General features: G+C 41.2%; 1 protein-coding gene across 5 annotated transcripts in view; it reads left to right on the top strand.

The window, feature by feature from the left end:
- The first annotated feature begins 241 nt into the window (after positions 1 to 241).
- The window catches only part of LOC112259205 (beta-1,3-N-acetylglucosaminyltransferase radical fringe), a 28,399-nt gene continuing 9,238 nt past the window's right edge, over positions 242 to 19,402 (top strand). Inside the window, exons 1-4 of one of the 5 annotated variants that reach the window (XM_042307544.1) lie at positions 242 to 660; positions 2,191 to 2,807; positions 17,064 to 17,112; positions 17,292 to 17,394. In XM_042307544.1, coding sequence (XP_042163478.1) covers positions 2,292 to 2,807; positions 17,064 to 17,112; positions 17,292 to 17,394 — 668 coding nt within the window. In that variant the 5' untranslated portion in view covers positions 242 to 660; positions 2,191 to 2,291. The other 4 variants (XM_024433948.2, XM_042307541.1, XM_024433953.2 and 1 more) reach the window with 4 other exon arrangements.

Raw genomic sequence — 19,402 nt, 5'->3', positions numbered from 1 at the left:
AAAATCCTGATAGTTCGCTTCGCCTAATTTCAGTTTGTGACCAAACAAGCAGTCATTGGATATAGAATCAGTGTACGATCTAAACCGCTGTGAAATGTATATTTCCATAACCAATAATATTGTATATTCATCTGTTTGAAGCCGGCGTGTAAAACCGAATGTAAAAGACGCAAAACGAAACTTCAGCACGGGAAGCATAGAAGTAGCACACCTAGAACAGAAGTACCGCTTCGTATACTTGCTTTCAATATGAATGAAATATCTATAACTCATATTTCTATGTGAATGTGTTCGATTCTCCCAAAAAGTTACATATTGTAGCAAGGGCCAGGTCAGCATCACCAGCCAGAGGGCGCTCAGTTTCAGATGATTTTTTATTTTGGAGAGGAAGTTAATAGTAGGTGGTTTGAGAGGAATCAGAGAAACATAAGCCGTTTATAATCGCAATGGAAACACATGATGTTGTTTAATTCACTTGCATTTGACTTGCGGAGTGCACAGCTTGGCTACTTTGAATCGCGGTCGTATAAGCGAGCTGTTGAAAGCGATGGTTAAAGTTTGAGACCGATCGAATCAAAAATCAAGACGATGAGACAAAAAAGAGACGATCGTTGAAGAGGATTAAAAGCGCCCCGGAAACCTTTATTTATCTCTTCTTTGGTCAGATTCTGCTCACTTAATTCATTATTGGTGACCAGTTCCCTGGTGTTTTGTTTGACAAAATATACAAGATGTAAATCCACAGCCATGTGGTTTATTTTCTTTCCATGTGAGTAAGTTATTAGGCCTACAATGTAGCTATTTTCTTCATCACAGAATACGTGTTTTAAGTAAATCGGCATACTTAGGGTTATTGTACATTATTGCCACAAGATCGATTAGGAAGTGCTACATTTTCATATAATGTAGCCTAATTCAAAATAATTGATTAGACCACAGACTCTTGCCTCTCTTGTTTACCGTAGGACAGCCTACATGCACGAAATGGACACAAAACAACTCCTAAACATCCTTTTAAACTTTAAATGGACTTTTTAAGAGCCGATAATGTTGCTAAATCGCATTCTTTTTGCATTCATACATTTTTTTTAAATCACCAAGCCCACACCAGTCAGACCTGTTTCAGTGCCCCAATCTGCCAGATTTGCTATGCATAATCATCCGAGGAAAAAAACTATTTCTATTTTTGACTGTTTTAGATAATCCCAAACTAGGCAAATTAACATTTATTTTATGCATTAGGATTATTTATTTACATCCATCCTGTAAATGATTCATATCTAATTCATAAACCATTATTTATCCTTCATGCTATATCCACATATCTATATGTGCTAAGAGCTCATATTTCTCTAAGGAGGCTAATTTTAGTAAAGAAAAAAAGGGTTGGATTTCATCCCTCTGCTTCCTACAACAGACATCTGTTACCAGTTGAAGTATCATTCCCTCTGAAAATAGCAGCAAACAGCAAATTGCTCACACACTGAAGGTAAATCTTGCTATTTAATGTGACACTTATAAACGGACAAATTGCAGGGCGTGAGTGATGATGTGCCAAGAGAAGAACTTCCAGACTCTACATGCCTGTCTTTGCCAATTCAGCAAAAGTTAGTCGTCAGACAGAAGAGATAGTTTCTGCCATTTGAGATGGACAGAATATTTATACAGTTGTACAGCGAAAACTTGGTCCTTTTACGTAGAAGCAGTCTGGTCTGTCTGTCACCCAGGCTACAGTAAACCCAGTGCAGGAGCCAGTTTCCAGCTAGATTATGTTCTCAAGTGTGTCACTGTCATTTTATGATCAAATCAAATCAACCTTCATTTGCCATATGTGTAGACTTTACCGTGAAATGCTTACTTACAAGCCCTTAACCAACAGTGCAATTCAAAAATAAAATAATATTTACCAAGTAGGCTATAACAAAAAGTAACAGAATAAGAATAACGAGGCTATATACAGGGGGCACCAGTACAGAGTCAGTGTGCGTGGGTACAGACTAGTTGAGCTAATCTGTACATGTAGGTGGGGGCGAAGTGACTATGCATAGATGGCAAACAAACATCGAGTAGCAGCAGTGTACAGGGGTGGGGGGGTCGTCAATGTAAATTGTCCGGTGGCGATTTTTATGAATCAGTCTAATGGCTTGGGGGTGAGGGTGATGATAATGATGATGATGTTGTGTGTCAAAGTCTCTTCAGGTTCCCGTGTGAGGTCATAAAGATGGGACACGGTGGTGTGGGGAGCAAAGCTGGCGCTGGCGGCTGACAGACCCCTCCAGTGGCCAATCAGGATGCATGTCTCCTCAATGGGTGCCAGCAAGCTCTGCTTCCTGTTCTCCCTGGCTCTCTGTGCCCTGTTGCTCCTCATCCCCACCCTCCAGCCCTCACAGCATCAAGGGGACCTTCCCCGGCCCCGGGCCCACAACAAGCCTGCCCGGCACCCTGGACGTCTGGTGGTTCCTCTCCAGGCAGATATGGGGAAAGTGACAGTGGGGCGTAATGGGATTGATGGTGACTCTATGGGGCAGAGTACACCAAGAGAGACCAAGAGGACTGTGGATGGGGACTGGGTGTATACAGCTCGTCGAGCTGACACCCAGGGCGCTGGGAAGCATATAGACTCTCAGACAGGGTCAGAGGGGGACTTCCTCCACAGAACTGGGGGTGTGATGGGGGCTGGAGGGTCTTGGCCCAGGAACCCTCTGGAGCTGAAAGACATTTTCATAGCGGTGAAGACCACCAGGAAGTACCACAAGTCCAGATTGGATCTGCTGTTCCAGACCTGGGTGTCCAAAGCCAAAGAACAGGTAGGGAGGAACACACGTAGGCATACACACACATTTTGTCCACGGTAGATTTGTCTTGTACTGTTACCAAGTCCTCCAGGACACCTTTCTCTCTTTCTCTCTCTTAAAATATTATATAGAACATATAATTAATTAAGCATCCCGGGGCGGCAGGGTAGCCTAGTGGTTAGAGCGTTGGACTAGTAACCGGAAGGTTGCAAGTTCAAACCCCCGAGCTGACAAGGTACAAAATCTGTCGTTCTGCCCCTGAACAGGCAGTTAACCCACTGTTCCTAGGCCGTCATTGAAAATAAGAATTTGTTCTTAACTGACTTGCCTAGTTAATTAAAGGTTACATTAAAAAAAGACCACATATAAACACTATATTATAGAACCTACTGTATCATAGAGAACACATCATATAGAACACACTGTATTATATAGAACAAATCATTTAGACACACTGTATCATATAGAACATACTGTATCATATAGAACATACTGTATCATAGAGAACACATCATATAGAACACACTGTATTATATAGAGCATATAATATAGAACATACTGTATCATATAGAACACATCCTATAGAACACACTGTATTATATAAAGCACATCATATAGAACACACTGTATCATATAGAACACACTGTATTATATAGAGCATATCATATGAACAAATCATATAGAACATACTGTATCATATAGAACACATCATATAGAACACAATGTATCATATAGAACACACTGTAATATATAGAGCATATCATATAGAACACATCATATAGAACACACTGTATCATATAGAACACATCATATAGAACACACTGTATCATATAGAACACATCATATAGAACACACTGTATTATATAGAACACATCATATAGAACACACTTAATATATAGAGCATATCATCATATCATCATCATCATATCATATATGAACAAATCATATAGAACATACTGTGTCATATAGAACATATCATATAGAACAAATCATATAGAACATACTGTGTCATATAGAACATATCATATAGAACACACTGTATCATATAGAACATATCATATAGAACATACTGTATCATATAGAACGTATCATATTGTAGCATATAGAACATACTGTATCATATAGAACGTATCATATTGTAGCATATAGAACATATCATATAGAACATGTCATATAGAACATACTATCATATAAAACGTATCATATAGAACATACCATATAGAACATACTGTATCATACAGAACATATCATATAGAACATACTGTATTATAAAGAACATACTGTATCATATAGAACATATCATACAGAACATACTGTATTATATAGAACATATCATATTGTAGCATATAGAACATATCATATATAACACACTGTATTATATAGAACGCATCATATAGATTATAGAACATACTGTATTATAAAGAACATACGGTATCATATAGAACATATCACATAGAACACACTGTATCATATAGAACATATCATATTGTAGTATATAGAACACATATAGAACATACTGTATCATATAGAACACATCATATATAACACACTGTATCTTATAGAACATACTGTATTATATAGAGCATATCATATAGAACATACTGTATCATATAGAACACATAATTTAGAACACACTGTATCATATAGAACGTATCATATAGAACATACTGCATTATAAAGAGCATACTGTATAATTTAGAACATACTGTATGATATAGAAAAACATCATATAGAACATACTGTATCATATAGAACACATAATTTAGAACACACTGTATCATATAGAACGTGTCATATAGAACATACTGTATTGTAAAGAGCATACTGTATCATTTAGAACATACTGTATGATATAGAAAACATCATATAGAACATACTGTATCATATAGAACATAGAACATACTGTATTATAAAGAACATACTGTATCATATAGAACATACTGTATCATTTAGAACAATGTATTATATAGAACACATCATATAGAACATACTGTATAATATAGAACATGTCATACAGAACATACTGTATCATATAGAACATACTGTATCATATAGAACATACTGTATCATATAGAACATACTGTATCACATAGAACATATAATACAGAACATACTGTATTATATAGAACATACTGTATCACATAGAACATACTGTATCATATAGAACATACTGTATCATATAGAACATACTGTATCATATAGAACATACTGTATCATATAGAACATACTGTATCACATAGAACATATAATACAGAACATACTGTATTATATAGAACATACTGTATCATATAGAACATGTCATACAGAACATACTGTATTATATAGAACATACTGTATCACATAGAACATACTGTATCATATAGAACATACTGTATCATATAGAACATACTGTATCATATAGAACATACTGTATCATATAGAACATGTCATACAGAACATACTGTATCATATAGAACATACTGTATCATATAGAATATATTATATATAACATACTGTATTATATAGAACACACTGTATCACATAGAACATACTGTATCATATAGAACATACTGTATCATATAGAACATACTGTATCACATAGAACATACTGTATCATATAGAACATACTGTATCACATAGAACATACTGTATCACATAGAACATACTGTATCATATAGAACATACTGTATCATATAGAATATATTATATATAACATACTGTATCATATAGAACATACTGTATCATATAGAACATGTCATACAGAACATACTGTATCATATAGAACATACTGTATCATATAGAACATACTGTATCATATAGAACATACTGTATCATATAGAACATACTGTATTATATAGAACATACTGTATAATATAGAACATGTCATACAGAACATACTGTATCATATAGAACATACTGTATCATATAGAATATATTATATATAACATACTGTATTATATAGAACACATCATATAGAACATACTGTATCATTTAGAACATACTGTATTATATAGAACACATCATATAGAACATACTGTATCATATTGAACATATCATATAGAACATATCATATAGAGGTTATTTTTGTTTGGCATACATTTTTAAGTGAAAAATAGCCAGCGTAATTCTGTTGACATGGACTTGCCCATTGCCAAGAGTATCAGCTCATGTGATTCAGAATGAAAATAAGCGCGTCAAGAGCATAGAGGTCATTTGGAATCAATTGACTCTTTGGATCTGGTTCTATAACTCTTCTAGCAAACCACACGATGGTACAGAAGGACAGAACAGATGTTGGAGTAGAGATGGTACAGAAGGACAGAACAGATGTTGGAGTAGACAGTAGTAGAGGTGGTATAGAAGGACGGAACAGATGTTGGAGCAGAAGTGGTACAGAAGGACAGAACAGATGTTGGAGTAGACAGTAGTAGAGGTGGTATAGAAGGACGGAACAGATGTTGGAGCAGAAGTGGTACAGAAGGACAGAACAGATGTTGGAGTAGACAGTAGTAGAGGTGGTATAGAAGGACGGAACAGATGTTGGAGTAGACAGTAGTAGAGTGGGTATAGAAGGACGGAACAGATTTTGGAGTAGACAGTAGTAGAGAGGGTATAGAAGGACGGGACAGATGTTGAAGTAGACAGTAGTAGAGATGGTATAGAAGGATGGGACAGATGTTGGAGTAGACAGTAGTAGAGATGGTATAGAAGGATGGGACAGATGTTGGAGTAGACAGTAGTAGAGATGGTATAGAAGGACGGAACAGATGTTGGAGCAGAAGTGGTACAGAAGGACAGAACAGATGTTGGAGTAGACAGTAGTAGAGGTGGTATAGAAGGACGGAACAGATGTTGGAGTAGACAGTAGTAGAGGTGGTATAGAAGGACGGAACAGATTTTGGAGTAGACAGTAGTAGAGAGGGTATAGAAGGACGGGACAGATGTTGGAGTAGACAGTAGTAGAGATGGTATAGAAGGATGGGACAGATGTTGGAGTAGACAGTAGTAGAGAGGGTATAGAAGGACGGGACAGATGTTGGAGTAGACAGTAGTAGAGATGGTATAGAAGGATGGGACAGATGTTGGAGTAGACAGTAGTAGAGAGGGTATAGAAGGACGGGACAGATGTTGGAGTAGACAGTAGTAGAGATGGTATAGAAGGATGGGACAGATGTTGGAGTAGACAGTAGTAGAGAGGGTATAGAAGGATGGGACAGATGTTGGAGTAGACAGTAGTAGAGATGGTATAGAAGGACGGATGTTCTACTGAAGTGTGTGTGTGTGTGTGTGTGTAACCATGACTGGCAGGGGATATGGAATGGTTAAGCACATGCCAGCTTGTGTATGTGGTGGAAAGGCATGGCAACTGCTGGTTGTATGCCCTGGGTGTGTCTCAGTAGGGTTGGGAAGCATGTGTGTGTGGTGGTAGACCCTGGGTTCCCAGAGGGAGGAAGTTCCTGAGCAACTAGAGGAGAACAGGAGACGTAAGTAGGAGGAACACACTGCTGTGTTTGTTCTCTCACTCTACAGGAATCTGCCCCCCTCCTCCTCCACCACCCCCACCTCCCCTTTAGATGGCAGGGGTGCATTGGGAATCTGTGGGAGACGGGTTGGGTGGGTGAACTGGGAAGGAAGGGGGAGAGGGTGCTGGGCGGGTTGGGGAGAGGGGACATGTCTTTAGGTAAAGGGGTTGGGATAGGAGCAGGAAGAATGAGCGGGGGGCTGGGGGTCAGGAGAAATGTGTTTAGTGGAAAAGTCAGGGTGAATAACAAGGGAGGGAGAAAGGGGGAGAATTATCTGGTGTAATCCCTCTCCAAACACAGGGGCTCCCCAGTCCCAACCCAGGGATCTATAGGAGGCTGTAGAATATATTATATCAAATCAAATGTATTTATATAGCCCTTCGTACATCAGCTGATATCTCAAAGTGCTGTACAGAAACCCAGCCTAAAACCCCAAACAGCAAGCAATGCAGGTGTAGAAGCACGGTGGCTAGGAAAAACTCCCTAGAAAGGCCAAAACCTAGGAAGAAACCTAGAGAGGAACCAGGCTATGTGAGGTGGCCAGTCCTCTTCTGGCTGTGCCGGGTGGAGATTATAACAGAACATGGCCAAGATGTTCAAATGTTCATAAATGACCAGCATGGTCGAATAATAATAAGGAAGAACAGTTGAAACTGGAGCAGCAGCACGGCCAGGTGGACTGGGGACAGCAAGGAGTCATCATGTCAGGTAGTCCTGGAACTAGAACTGTGTCATGGGGTAGATCCTGAACTGTGTCATGGGGTAGATCCTGAACTGTGTTATGGGGTAGATCCTGAACTGTGTTATGGGGTAGATCCTGAACTGTGTCATGGGGTAGATCCTGAAATGTGTCATGGGGTAGATCCTGAACTGTGTCATGGGGTAGATCCTGAACTGTGTCATGGGGTAAATCCTGAACTGTGTCATGGGGTAGATCCTGAACTGTGTCATGGGGTAGATCCTGAACTGTGTCATGGGGTAGATCCTGAACTGTGTCATGAGGTAGATCCTGAACTGTGTCATGGGGTAAATCCTGAACTGTGTCATGGGGTAGATCCTGAACTGTGTCATGGGGTAGATCCTGAAGTTTTCCCTTAATGAAAGATTCCCATGTGTCAAATAGTGTGTTTAAAGTTGGAATGGGTTCCCATTTGTCAGTTCTGATTAACTTGAAGAGAAAGGAGTGAAGGGCTACTTCATACTCTTTCCATAGCCAACATAGTCACATTAAAACACACTTTCACACTTATGATTATTTCACACCCAGAATACTTTAAACATACTGCATCTTGAAACGCATCTTGAAACGCACATAAAGTACTCTGCTTCACACCTATGCAACTTTTTTATGCCAGCACACATTTGCACTGCTTGAGTAAACAGCAGGGGTGTTAGTTTAGGGACCAACCGAAGTTTAGGGACCAACCAGAAACTGATGTGCGTCCCAAATAGCACCGTATGGACCCTGATGTACTACATGTGCGCTATATAGGGAATAGGGTACCATTTGAGTCAGAGAGAGAATGTGACTGTGGTTAATATCACCGGTCTGTTCTGAGCCTATAAAACAGATCAGCAGTGAGGCCCTACAACACAAAGAGTTCCAGTGTTCAGCTGCACATTAACAGGACCAAACACACTGACCCAATTTGCTCAGTAACTAACGTCACAGATGTTGGACCACCGTCTCTAACCAGCTTCTTTTGTGTTGACATAAAAAGATTCTACCTCCCAGGCTGCTCCAGCAGTATGTCCCAAATGGCACCCTATTCCCTTTATAGTGCACTACTTTTGACCAGGACCATAGGGATGCCATTTGGGACAGCCCAGAAGATGACTGTTCAAAGACTGCGTTGTGCCAAAGGCCCAATGTGTGTCTACAGTCTACTAACCACCTACACAACTATTGACTAAAAGTATTTTTGTCCAAGTGTGACAACCTACCTATCATGTTAACTGTTGGCTCAGACTGGTGTAGCTCTCATAGGCTTTAGGTCAACAAGGTTGAGCCACTCAACAGACAATTTTAGGAGCATCCGTTAAGAGCAGCAGCTGGGTTGTTCTACAAATTTGTAGATCATGTGGATGTGTCAGACTCTTCAGTTGTTTTACTGTTAGGAAACCCAGATGGTTTGAAGAGTAGTGGGATCTATAGAGGGACAGGGCTCTGATTGGTGTCTGAGGTTCGATGGAATGGAGCTTTCAAACAGTCAGTCTGGCTCATGCAGGGTTTATGGAGTAGTATGAAGTTGCTAGAAGACACTGATCTAAGGTCTGTTTTGTGTTTCTCCTCACTAATGGTTAAAGTTAGAATTTATGGTGGGTAAGCTGATCCTAGATCTGTGACTATGGGCAATATCTACCTAGAGCATTTAAAGGATGCCTGCTGTGTTTATTTGGGCCTGTTAAAACCCTATGAGAGAGCAGCCATTTCTCTTCAGCCCCTATCTTGCTGAGTGAACACAATCTCAAGGCTAACCTTGTCTCTGTATAAGTGGGAGGGCTTCTCTGAAGAAATGAGAGAAATGGAACCACACTGAGTCACAGCTTTACTCTCTGGGTCTTTCAAATGTGGAAACTTCTTCTAGGAATCCTTCTACAGTGTTCATAATAAAGTTGGTGGAAAAGGACTTTAGGGAAGGATGAAAGTTACTGTAGAATGAAGGAATTGGAAGCCTTCACCTGCACGGTAAAGCACCATTTAAACAACTAGAGTAGAACCATGGTATTTTGAAATGTTTATACAAGATGTTATCACTTTTGTCGTGTGTGGGTGCGTGCATGTGCGTTGTTTCAACAGCCTGTCAGAGAATGTACAGTGCCTTCAGAAAATATTCATACCCCTTATTCCACATTTTATTGCAGCCTGAATTCAGAAAGGATTTAAAAAATAAATGTATATCACCCATCTCCACACAATACCCCATAATGATAGCTTTAAAAAATGATTTCAATTTTATGTGGGAATAGTCACTGTATTCTTGCTAACTCCCCAGTCCTTAACGATTACAAGCATACCCATAACACATATAATGTTGCAGCCACCACTATGCTTGAAAATATGGAGAGTGGTACTCAGTAATGTGTTGTATTGGATTTGCCCCAAACATAACACTTTGTATCAGGACAAAAAGTGAATTGCTTTGACATTTTTTTTTCAGTATTACTTTAGTGCCTTGTTGCAAACAGGATGCATCTTTTGGAGTCATTGTATTCTGTACAGGCTTTCTTCCGGTCACTCTGTCAATTAGGTTAGTATTGTGGAGTAACTCCAATGTTGATCCATCTTCAGTTTTTTCCTATGACAGCCATTAAACTTTTAACTGTTTTAAAGCCCCCATTGTCCTCATGGTGAAATCCCTTTGTTTGCCTGGCATGGGCTGGCTCGGCCTGGTAGGCTATTTGTGTGTGTGTGTGAGTCACATGCCTGTGGTGTCCTGTGTAGTTTTCTGGCAGGAATGCCCGGCGTCTCCCAGGGCACAGAAGAAAAAGAGGGCATGCCTCTGGGCAGAGGCAGGGATGAGACAACTGAATTATAAAAGAAGGGGGGATGAGGGACAGGTTGGAGATAGGATGACTGAGGGGAGGGAGGGAAGAATAAATGACAGTAGGAACGGGTAAGGGACAATAATGAGAGAGAGGGAGGAGGAAAGGAAAGAGGAACCATGGTTGAGGCAAGCAGGGTAAAGGAGAGAGAGAGAGAAAGCCATGGTTGAGGCGAGCAGGGTAAAGGAGAGAGAGAGAGAGAGAAAGCCACGGTTGAGGCAAGCAGGGTAAAGGAGAGAGAGAGAAAGCCATGGTTGAGGTGAGCAGGGTAAAGGAGAGAGAGAGAGAGCCATGGTTGAGGTGAGCAGGGTAAAGGAGAGAGAGAGAAAACCATGGTTGAGGTGAGCAGGGTAAAGGAGAGAGAGAGAGAGAGAAAGCCATGGTTGAGGTGAGCAGGGTAAAGGAGAGAGAGAGAGCCATGGTTGAGGTGAGCAGGGTAAAGGAGAGAGAGAGAAAGCCATGGTTGAGGTGAGCAGGGTAAAGGAGAGAGAGAGAGAAAGCCATGGTTGAGGTGAGCAGGGTAAAGGAGAGAGAGAAAGACATGGTTGAGGCGAGCAGGGTAAAGGAGAGAGATCGCACCATGGTTGAGGTGAGCAGGGTAAAGGAGAGAGAGAGAGAGAGAAAGCCATGGTTGAGGCGAGCAGGGTAAAGGAGAGCGAGAAAGCCATGGTTGAGGTGAGCAGGGAAAAGGAGAGAGCGAGGAAGCCAGAAAGCCATGGTTGAGTTGAGCAGGGAAAAGGAGAGAGCGAGAGAGCCATGGTTGAGGAGAGAGGGAGAGGGAGAGAGCGCCATGGTTGAGGTGAGCAGGCTAAAGGAGAGAGAGAGAAAGCCATGGTTGAGGAGAGAGAGCGAGGGAGAGAGCGCCATGGTTGAGGTGAGCAGGGTAAAGGAAAGAGAGAGAGAGAAAGCCATGGTTGAGTTGAGCAGGGTAAAGGAGAGAGAGAGAGAGAAAGCCATGGTTGAGTTGAGCAGGGTAAAGGAGAGCGAGAGAGAAAGCCATGGTTGAGGCGAGCAGGGTAAAGGAGAGATAGAGAAAGCCATGGTTGAGGAGAGCAGGGTAAAGAGAGAGAGAGAGAGAAAGCCATGGTTGAGGTGAGCAGGGTAAAGGAGAGCGAGAAAGCCATGGTTAAGGCGAGCAGGGTAAAGGAGAGTGAGAGAGAAAGCCATGGTTGAGGCGAGCAGGGTAAAGGAGAGCGAGAAAGCCATGGTTGAGGTGAGCAGGGTAAAGGAGAGAGAGAGAGAGCCATGGTTGAGGTCAGGTCGCAATTGTAAATGAGAACTTGTTCTCAACTTGCCTACCTGGTTAAATAAAGGTAAAATTAAAATAAAATAAAAGGTGAGCAGGGTAAAGGAGAGAGAGAGAAAGCCATGGTTGAGGTGAGCAGGGTAAAGGAGAGAGAGAGAGAGAAAGCCATGGTTGAGGTGAGCAGTGTAAAGGAGAGATATAGAGAAAGGGGCCAGTGTTGTCTGACTTAGAATAGTCTGGTTATTGTTTGATCCATGAATCAGCAGGTCTAGGACATGGTTGTGCAAGCCACATTTCTCCTCTCTCTCCCCCTCTCCTCTCTCTCTAAAAGGTTGAAAAGTATAGCCATTTCAAGTGTTCTATTATCAGCTATGTACAGTGTTTTAGCAATGTGCAAATAGCTGTAGTACGATTTGTGGGGGGAGATAAACAGATAGATATTGGCGGTATTTATAGTGTTGTTTGTGCTCCAGTAGTTGCCCTTTCCTCATTGCAACAGGCCACAAATCGTGCTGTTGTGATTGCACATTGTGGTATTTAACCAAACAAATATGGGAATTTATTAGTGTTTGATTTGTTTTCAAATTATTTGTGGATCTGTGGGAAGTGTGTCTGTAATACATTTGGCTGGAGGTTAGGAGGTGCAGCTCAGTTTCCACCTCATTTTGTGGGCAGTGTGCACATATCCTGTCTTCTCTTGAGAGCCAGGTCTGCCTACGGCGACCTTTCTCAATAGCAAGGCTATGCTCAATGAGTCTGTACATCAAGGATTTCTTTAATTGTGTGTCAGTCACAGTGGTCGGGTATTCTGCCACTGTGTACTGTCTGTTTAGGGCCAAATAGCGTTCTAGTTTGCTCTGTTATTTTTAGTTGACCCTTTCCAGTTTGTCAAATAGTTGTCTTTTTGTTTTCTCATGATTTGGTTGGGTGTAATTATGTTGCTGTCCTGGGGCTCTGTGGGGTCTGTTTGTCTTTTCGAGCCCTATAACTGAGCCCCAAAACCAGATGGCTGAGGGGACTGTTCTCTAGGTTCATCTCTCTGTAGGTGATGGCTTTGTTAGGGAAGGTGTGGGACTTTCTTCCTTTTAGGTGGTTGTAGAATTTAACAACTCATTTCTGGATTTTGATGACAAGTGGGTATAGTCCTAATTCTGTATACAAAGTATATTTTTGTATATTCTGCATGTAGAGTCTCAATTGGGTGTTTTTCCTATTTTGTGAACTATTGGTTGGTGAGCGGACCCCAGACCTCACAACCATAAAGGGCAATGGGTTCTATAACTGATTGAAGTCATTTTTTTGCCAGTTCCTAATTGGGATGTCGAGTTTTATGTTCCTTGTGGTGGCATAGAAGAAGGCCCTTCTCTCCTTGTCTCATAGATCGTTCACAGCCGTGTGGAAGTTACCTGTGGTGTTGAGGTAGGTATAATTCTTTGTGTGCTCCAGCGCAACGGTGTCTCGATATAATTTGTATTTGTGGTCCTGGCCCCTGGACCTTTTTTGGAACACCATTATCTTTGTCTTACTGAGATTTACTGTCAGGGCCCAGGTCTGACAGGGCCCAGGTCTGACAGGGCCCAGGTCTGACAGGGCCCAGGTCTGTCAGGGCCCAGGTCTGTCAGGGCCCAGGTCTGTCAGGGCCCAGGTCTGACAGAATCTGTGCAGAAGATCTAGGTGCTGCTGTAGGCCCTCCTTGGTTGAGGACCGAAGCACCAGATCATTTGCAAACAGTAGACATGTGATTTCCGAGTCCAGTAGGTTGAGGCCAGATGCTGAGGACTGCTCTTGTGCCCTTGCCAATTCATTGATAAACACTGAGTGTACAAAACATAACATAGACTGAGCAGGTGAAAGCTATTATCCCTTATTGAGGTCAGTGTAGATGAAGGGGAAGAGACAGGTTATTGAAGGATTTTAAGCCTTGAGACAATTGAGACATGGATTGTGTATGTGTGTCATTTAGAGGGTTGAATGGGCAAGACAAAATATTTAAGTGCCTTTGAATGGGGTATGGTAGTAGGTGCCAGGGGCACTGGTTTGAATGTGTCAAGAACTGCAACGCTGCTGTGGTTTTGACACTCAACAGTTTCCTGTGTGTACCAAGAATGTTTTTACAAAAACAAATAAACAGGACGATGAACAAAAAATAATCAACTCAAAAGACAATAATTACATTGGATGAGCTACAAGACAAAATACAAACTCTCCAACCCAAAAAGGCCTGTGGTGTTGATGGTAACCTAAAATAAATAGGAAAATATACAGACCACAAATTCCAAACAAAAGTTGAGACAAATTTGATCCCAATAATGACAGTGCTGTTGATACAGATTCCAATCTCGGAATAATCTTTTGCAGTATATCATCAACAGCATCCTCCAACATTTCCTCATTGGGGTGACCAGACCTTGGTTCAAATATTGGAGAAGATGCCAGAGCTGAGGATAATGTTGAAGAGTTTAAGAATAGCCCATTTGAATTTGTGGTCTGTATATTTTCTCATTTTGTTTAGGTTACCATCAACACCACAGGACTTTTGGGGTTGGAGGGTTTGTATTTTGTCCTGTAGCTCATTCAATGTAACTATAGAAACCAGTTTGTTTTCGTAGTCTTTAATAACTGATTCTAAGTTTAGTAAATTATAATTTATATGCTTTTGTTCTTGGTTCTTTGTTATGTGGCTGAAAGGGTTGGAGAAGGGGTTTATCCGTACATCTCCATTTTGGATAGGTAGCTCTTCGTAGTTTTTTTTCTTCACCTGAGTGATTTGATTCTATGGATTCTTCAGTCACATTGAGCTGTTATCTGTCATGATGTTCCTTCTTTTTTCATAGTGTATTTCTGGACTGTTCTAGTGCTTCACCATAGTGAAGGACTAAGCTATGTTTTTCTGGGTAGTTTGTTGGATAGTTTTCTCAATTTTTTGTTTGATGCATTCTTCATCAAACCATTTTTAATTGTTGTTAGTTTTCTTAGGTTTTCTGCTTGAATATTTAAATGTGATATGTTAAATATACTGTTCAGGCTTCCTACTGCTAAGTTTGCTCCTTCACTATAGCAGGGAAACATTTTGTCCAGGAAGTTGTCTAGGAGGGATTGGATTTGTTGTTGGCCAATAGTTTTTCGGTAGGTTGTGATTTTGCTGTGGTCTGATAGGTGTGTCAGTTGGTTGGCCGTGAACGCTCTGAGTCTCTGGGTTATGGTCAGTGATAAAGTAGTCTCCAGCACTACTGCCAAAAGATGAGCTATAGTCTGGTGTACCTACTGTATGAGTCCTATTGAAGCCTACCATTGACTATGTACAGACCCAGCGTGTGACAGCTGCTGGAATTGTGACCCTCATTTTAGCATCGTATGAAATTACAGTAGGCTACCGGTAGCCTGTATCAATTACGGTTTTCAGACATAATGGAATGTGGCCCCTTGAAAGCGCCTCAGCTACGGCATGTTTGTTTGTCTGTCTGTTCTGTTTGTTTTTTTAAAATGCCGACACAAAACCTTCTCTTGTGATATTAACTGACATTTTTCCTTGTCTGTAAAGAACTTCTGAAGCAGGACTTAAGTCCATCACTAGGCAACCAGAACGGTCAATCAAAATATCTTAAGCTGACCACTATCTCCTAAAAGAAACATAGGCAGGGCAGTTCAAGCATAGCCGATATGCAGTGATATTGCTACAGAACTGTTTTAATTGGTTAATGTTGAATAGGCTTATGTTTTTTTAAGTCATGTAAAAAACAACATCTGAGTGGTTGACCTTAGCTTGCATGTTTTGGCTCTCCTCTTGGGGCTGCTCGTCTGTGGGGCTGTTTGAGGAGTGGGTGTGATCTGACTCGCTCGGGATGGTGGGTTCGTCACCACAATTGAGCTTCTCCTGCTGTTCCCTCTTTAATCCTGTGAAAGTCCTGCTGAAACGGTTTGAGGTTTCCCTGCACCATAACTGTTCCAGACGTCTACATGTTGAAACAGGCTGTCTCGGTGTCCTCAATGTCCAGTATTCTGAGTTTCCACCCTGAATTAATACCCTCTCTCCTGACAGAGGGGTAGTGTGCTCTTATGGCCCTGTGCTGTGCCAGGGGACTGGTCGGTGTGGAAGATGAGGTTGTTTAGCAAATAGTGTCTCTGGATATTCCTTGTGGAGCTTCTATTTGTACTTTTTACATACAGGATCATTTTAAATTCTGGGGTGAACTGTACTTTGATTGCCTCTGCGTAGGGGTGTGGCCTCTGCATAGGGGTGTGGTCCGTGCATAGGGGTGTGGCCTCTGCATAGGAGTGTGAGGCCTGTTAATTTGGGTTGAGGAGGCTGTGTTGCTGGGTAGTCCTTGGCAGTCTTTAGCAGTAAAAATCCTTTCCAGGTGTTTCTGTCCAAATTCAGGTTGCACGTTTGAGTTCCGTTAAATCTGTGTCTGTCTGTCTGTGTCCTCAATACCTTTATATTGAGTTCCTTTAACACCATCTCTCTTTCTCTGTGTCTGTGTCCTCAAGACCTTTATATTGAGTTCCTTTAACACCATCTCTCTTTCTCTGTGTCCTCAAGACCTTTATATTGAGTTCCTTTAACACCATCTCTCTTTCTCTGTGTCTGTGTCCTCAAGACCTTTATATTGAGTTCCTTTAACACAATCTCTCTTTCTCTGTGTCCTCAAGACCTTTATATTGAGTTCCTTTAACACCATCTCTCTTTCTCTGTGTCTGTGTCCTCAAGACCTTTATATTGAGTTCCTTTAACACAATCTCTCTTTCTCTGTGTCCTCAAGACCTTTATATTGAGTTCCTTTAACACAATCTCTCTTTCTCTGTGTCCTCAAGACCTTTATATTGAGTTCCTTTAACACCATCTCTCTTTCCCTGTGTCCTCAAGACCTTTATATTGAGTTCCTTTAACACCATCTCTCTTTCCCTGTGTCCTCAAGACCTTTATATTGAGTTCCTTTAACACCATCTCTCTTTCTCTGTGTTTGTGTCCTTAAGACCTTTATATTCACAGATGGGGAGGATCAGGAGCTGAGGAGGAGAGCAGGTAAGACAATACACTCTTCCAAAGGTAGACATTGGAAGTACAAATGGGAGAGCAATTATTGTGTCACTGTACCTTTGTGATTGATGTTCTTAGAGAGGCTCATAATATGTTATCAGGGATATGTGTATTTGATACTCCATTATAACTGTCTCAACACCCTTTCTTATTCTCTCTGTCAGGGGCTAACGTCATCAACACCAACTGTTCAGCAGCACACACGCGGCAGGCCCTGTGCTGTAAGATGTCTGTGGAATACGACAAGTTCATCGAGTCACAGAGGAAGTGAGTGTTCAGTCACACTTTACCTTACTGCCTGTGTAACCGGTGGGATTTGAACACGGGTCTCCCACGGGAGAAACCCAGGTCTTGACCATAACACCAAGAGGAAATTGGTGACACTGATTTTGATCTCGCAGGTGAGGCTACCTCATCACGTGACCATGAGTAGCCATGTCTGCTACACCTGTTATTCCCCATCACATTACATGCTAAGAACTTAACTATAGATTAAGTCATTTATTATAATTGGCCAATAAGAAGCCAATTCAGAAGAAGTTCATGTTTACTCCTGCCTTGATCAGAGACCTGACGAAGTCCCACTTGCTCTGTGTTTAAAGCCCATTGCAGTCAAAACATGATTTTCCTGTGTTTTATATTTATTGTATTTCCATACTATGAGGTTGGAATAATACTGTTGAACTGTAAAATGATGAGCTGTTTGAAAAGACCACCTGAAGTTTCAGCTTGTTTTGGAGAGATGGAGTTTTGGCCTGATTGGTGACATTCCAGGCAGTAGATTAGTTAATAGACCAATAAAAAGAGTTCCAAAGATCTCTGCCAATTTATTTATTTAGGCAAGTCAGTTAAGAACAAATTCTTGTTTTCAATGACGGCCTAGGAACAGTGCCTTGTTCAGGGGCAGAACGACAGATTTGTACCTTGTCAGCTCGGGGATTCAATATATCAACCTTTCGGTTACTGGCCCAACGCTCTAACAACTAGGCTACCTGCCACCAATAACAACTTCAGTTTTCCTCTCCCCACTCTGACCACTTCCAGACAGTCCTAGCAACATTCTGGCTTGAGAAATGGCTCCTTGGTAAGAAGCTATTCTTGTTTCCTTTTGACGATTTGAATTGAAAACACAGTAAGATTTTATACTGGGAAGCGGCTGCATTGGACCTTTAATCCTGCTGCCTTTGTCAAGAGTACTGAGTCCCCCCCAGTTTCAGGAGACTGTAAAGAAATACGGCTCTTTCTTTAATGCTGAGAAACTACTCATTCCAGGGTTTTTCTTTATTTAGACTATTTTCTACATTGTAGAATAATAGGGAAGTCATCAGAGCTATGAAATAACACATGGAATCATGTAGTAACTAAAAAAATGTTAAGCAAATCAAAATGTATTTCTTCAAAGTAGCCACCCTTTGCCTTGATGACAGCTTTGCCCACTTTTGGCATTCTCTCAACCAGCTTTATGAGGTAATGCAATGCAATGCAACCTGCAATGCATTTCAATTAACAGGTGTGCCTTGATAAGAGTTAATTTGTGGATTTTCTTTACTTCTCAATGCGTTTGAGCCAATCAGTTGTGTTGTGACGAGGTAGGGTTGGAATACAGACGATAGCCCTATTTGGTAAAATACCAAGTCCATATTATGGCATGAACAGCTCAAACAAGCAAAGAGAAATTACAGTCCATCATTACTTTAAGACATGAAGGTCAGTCAATCTGCAAAATTTGAAGAAATTTGAAAGTTTCTTCAAGTGCAAACACAAAAACCATCAAGCACTATGATGAAACTGGCTCTCATGAGGACCGCCACAGGAAAGGAAGACCCAGAGTTACCTCTGCTGCATAGGATAAGTTCATTAGAGTTACCAGCCTCAGAAATTGCAGCCCAAATAAATGCTTCACAGAGTTCAAGTAACAGACACATCTCAACATCAACTGTTCAGAGGAGAGTGTGTGAAATCAGGCCTTCATGGTCAGATTGCTGCAAAGAAACCACAACTAAAGGACACCAATCAGAAGAAGAGACTTGATTGGGCCAAGAAACATGAGCAATGGACATTAGAACGGTGGAAATCTGTCCTTTGGTCTGATGAGTCCAAATGTGAGCTTTTTGGTTCTAACCACTGTTTCTTTGTGAGACGCAGAGTACGGATGATGTCCACATGTGTGGTTCCCATCATGAAGCATGGAGGAGGTGGTGTAATGGTGTGGGGTGCTTTGCTGTTGACACTGTCTGTGATTATATTAAGAATTCAAAACACACTTAACCAGCAT

The sequence above is a fragment of the Oncorhynchus tshawytscha genome, linkage group LG27 (genome assembly GCF_018296145.1).
Source record: "Oncorhynchus tshawytscha isolate Ot180627B linkage group LG27, Otsh_v2.0, whole genome shotgun sequence".
Classification (NCBI taxonomy): Eukaryota; Metazoa; Chordata; class Actinopteri; order Salmoniformes; family Salmonidae; genus Oncorhynchus; species Oncorhynchus tshawytscha.
This window is presented reverse-complemented; position numbering and strand designations above follow the sequence as displayed.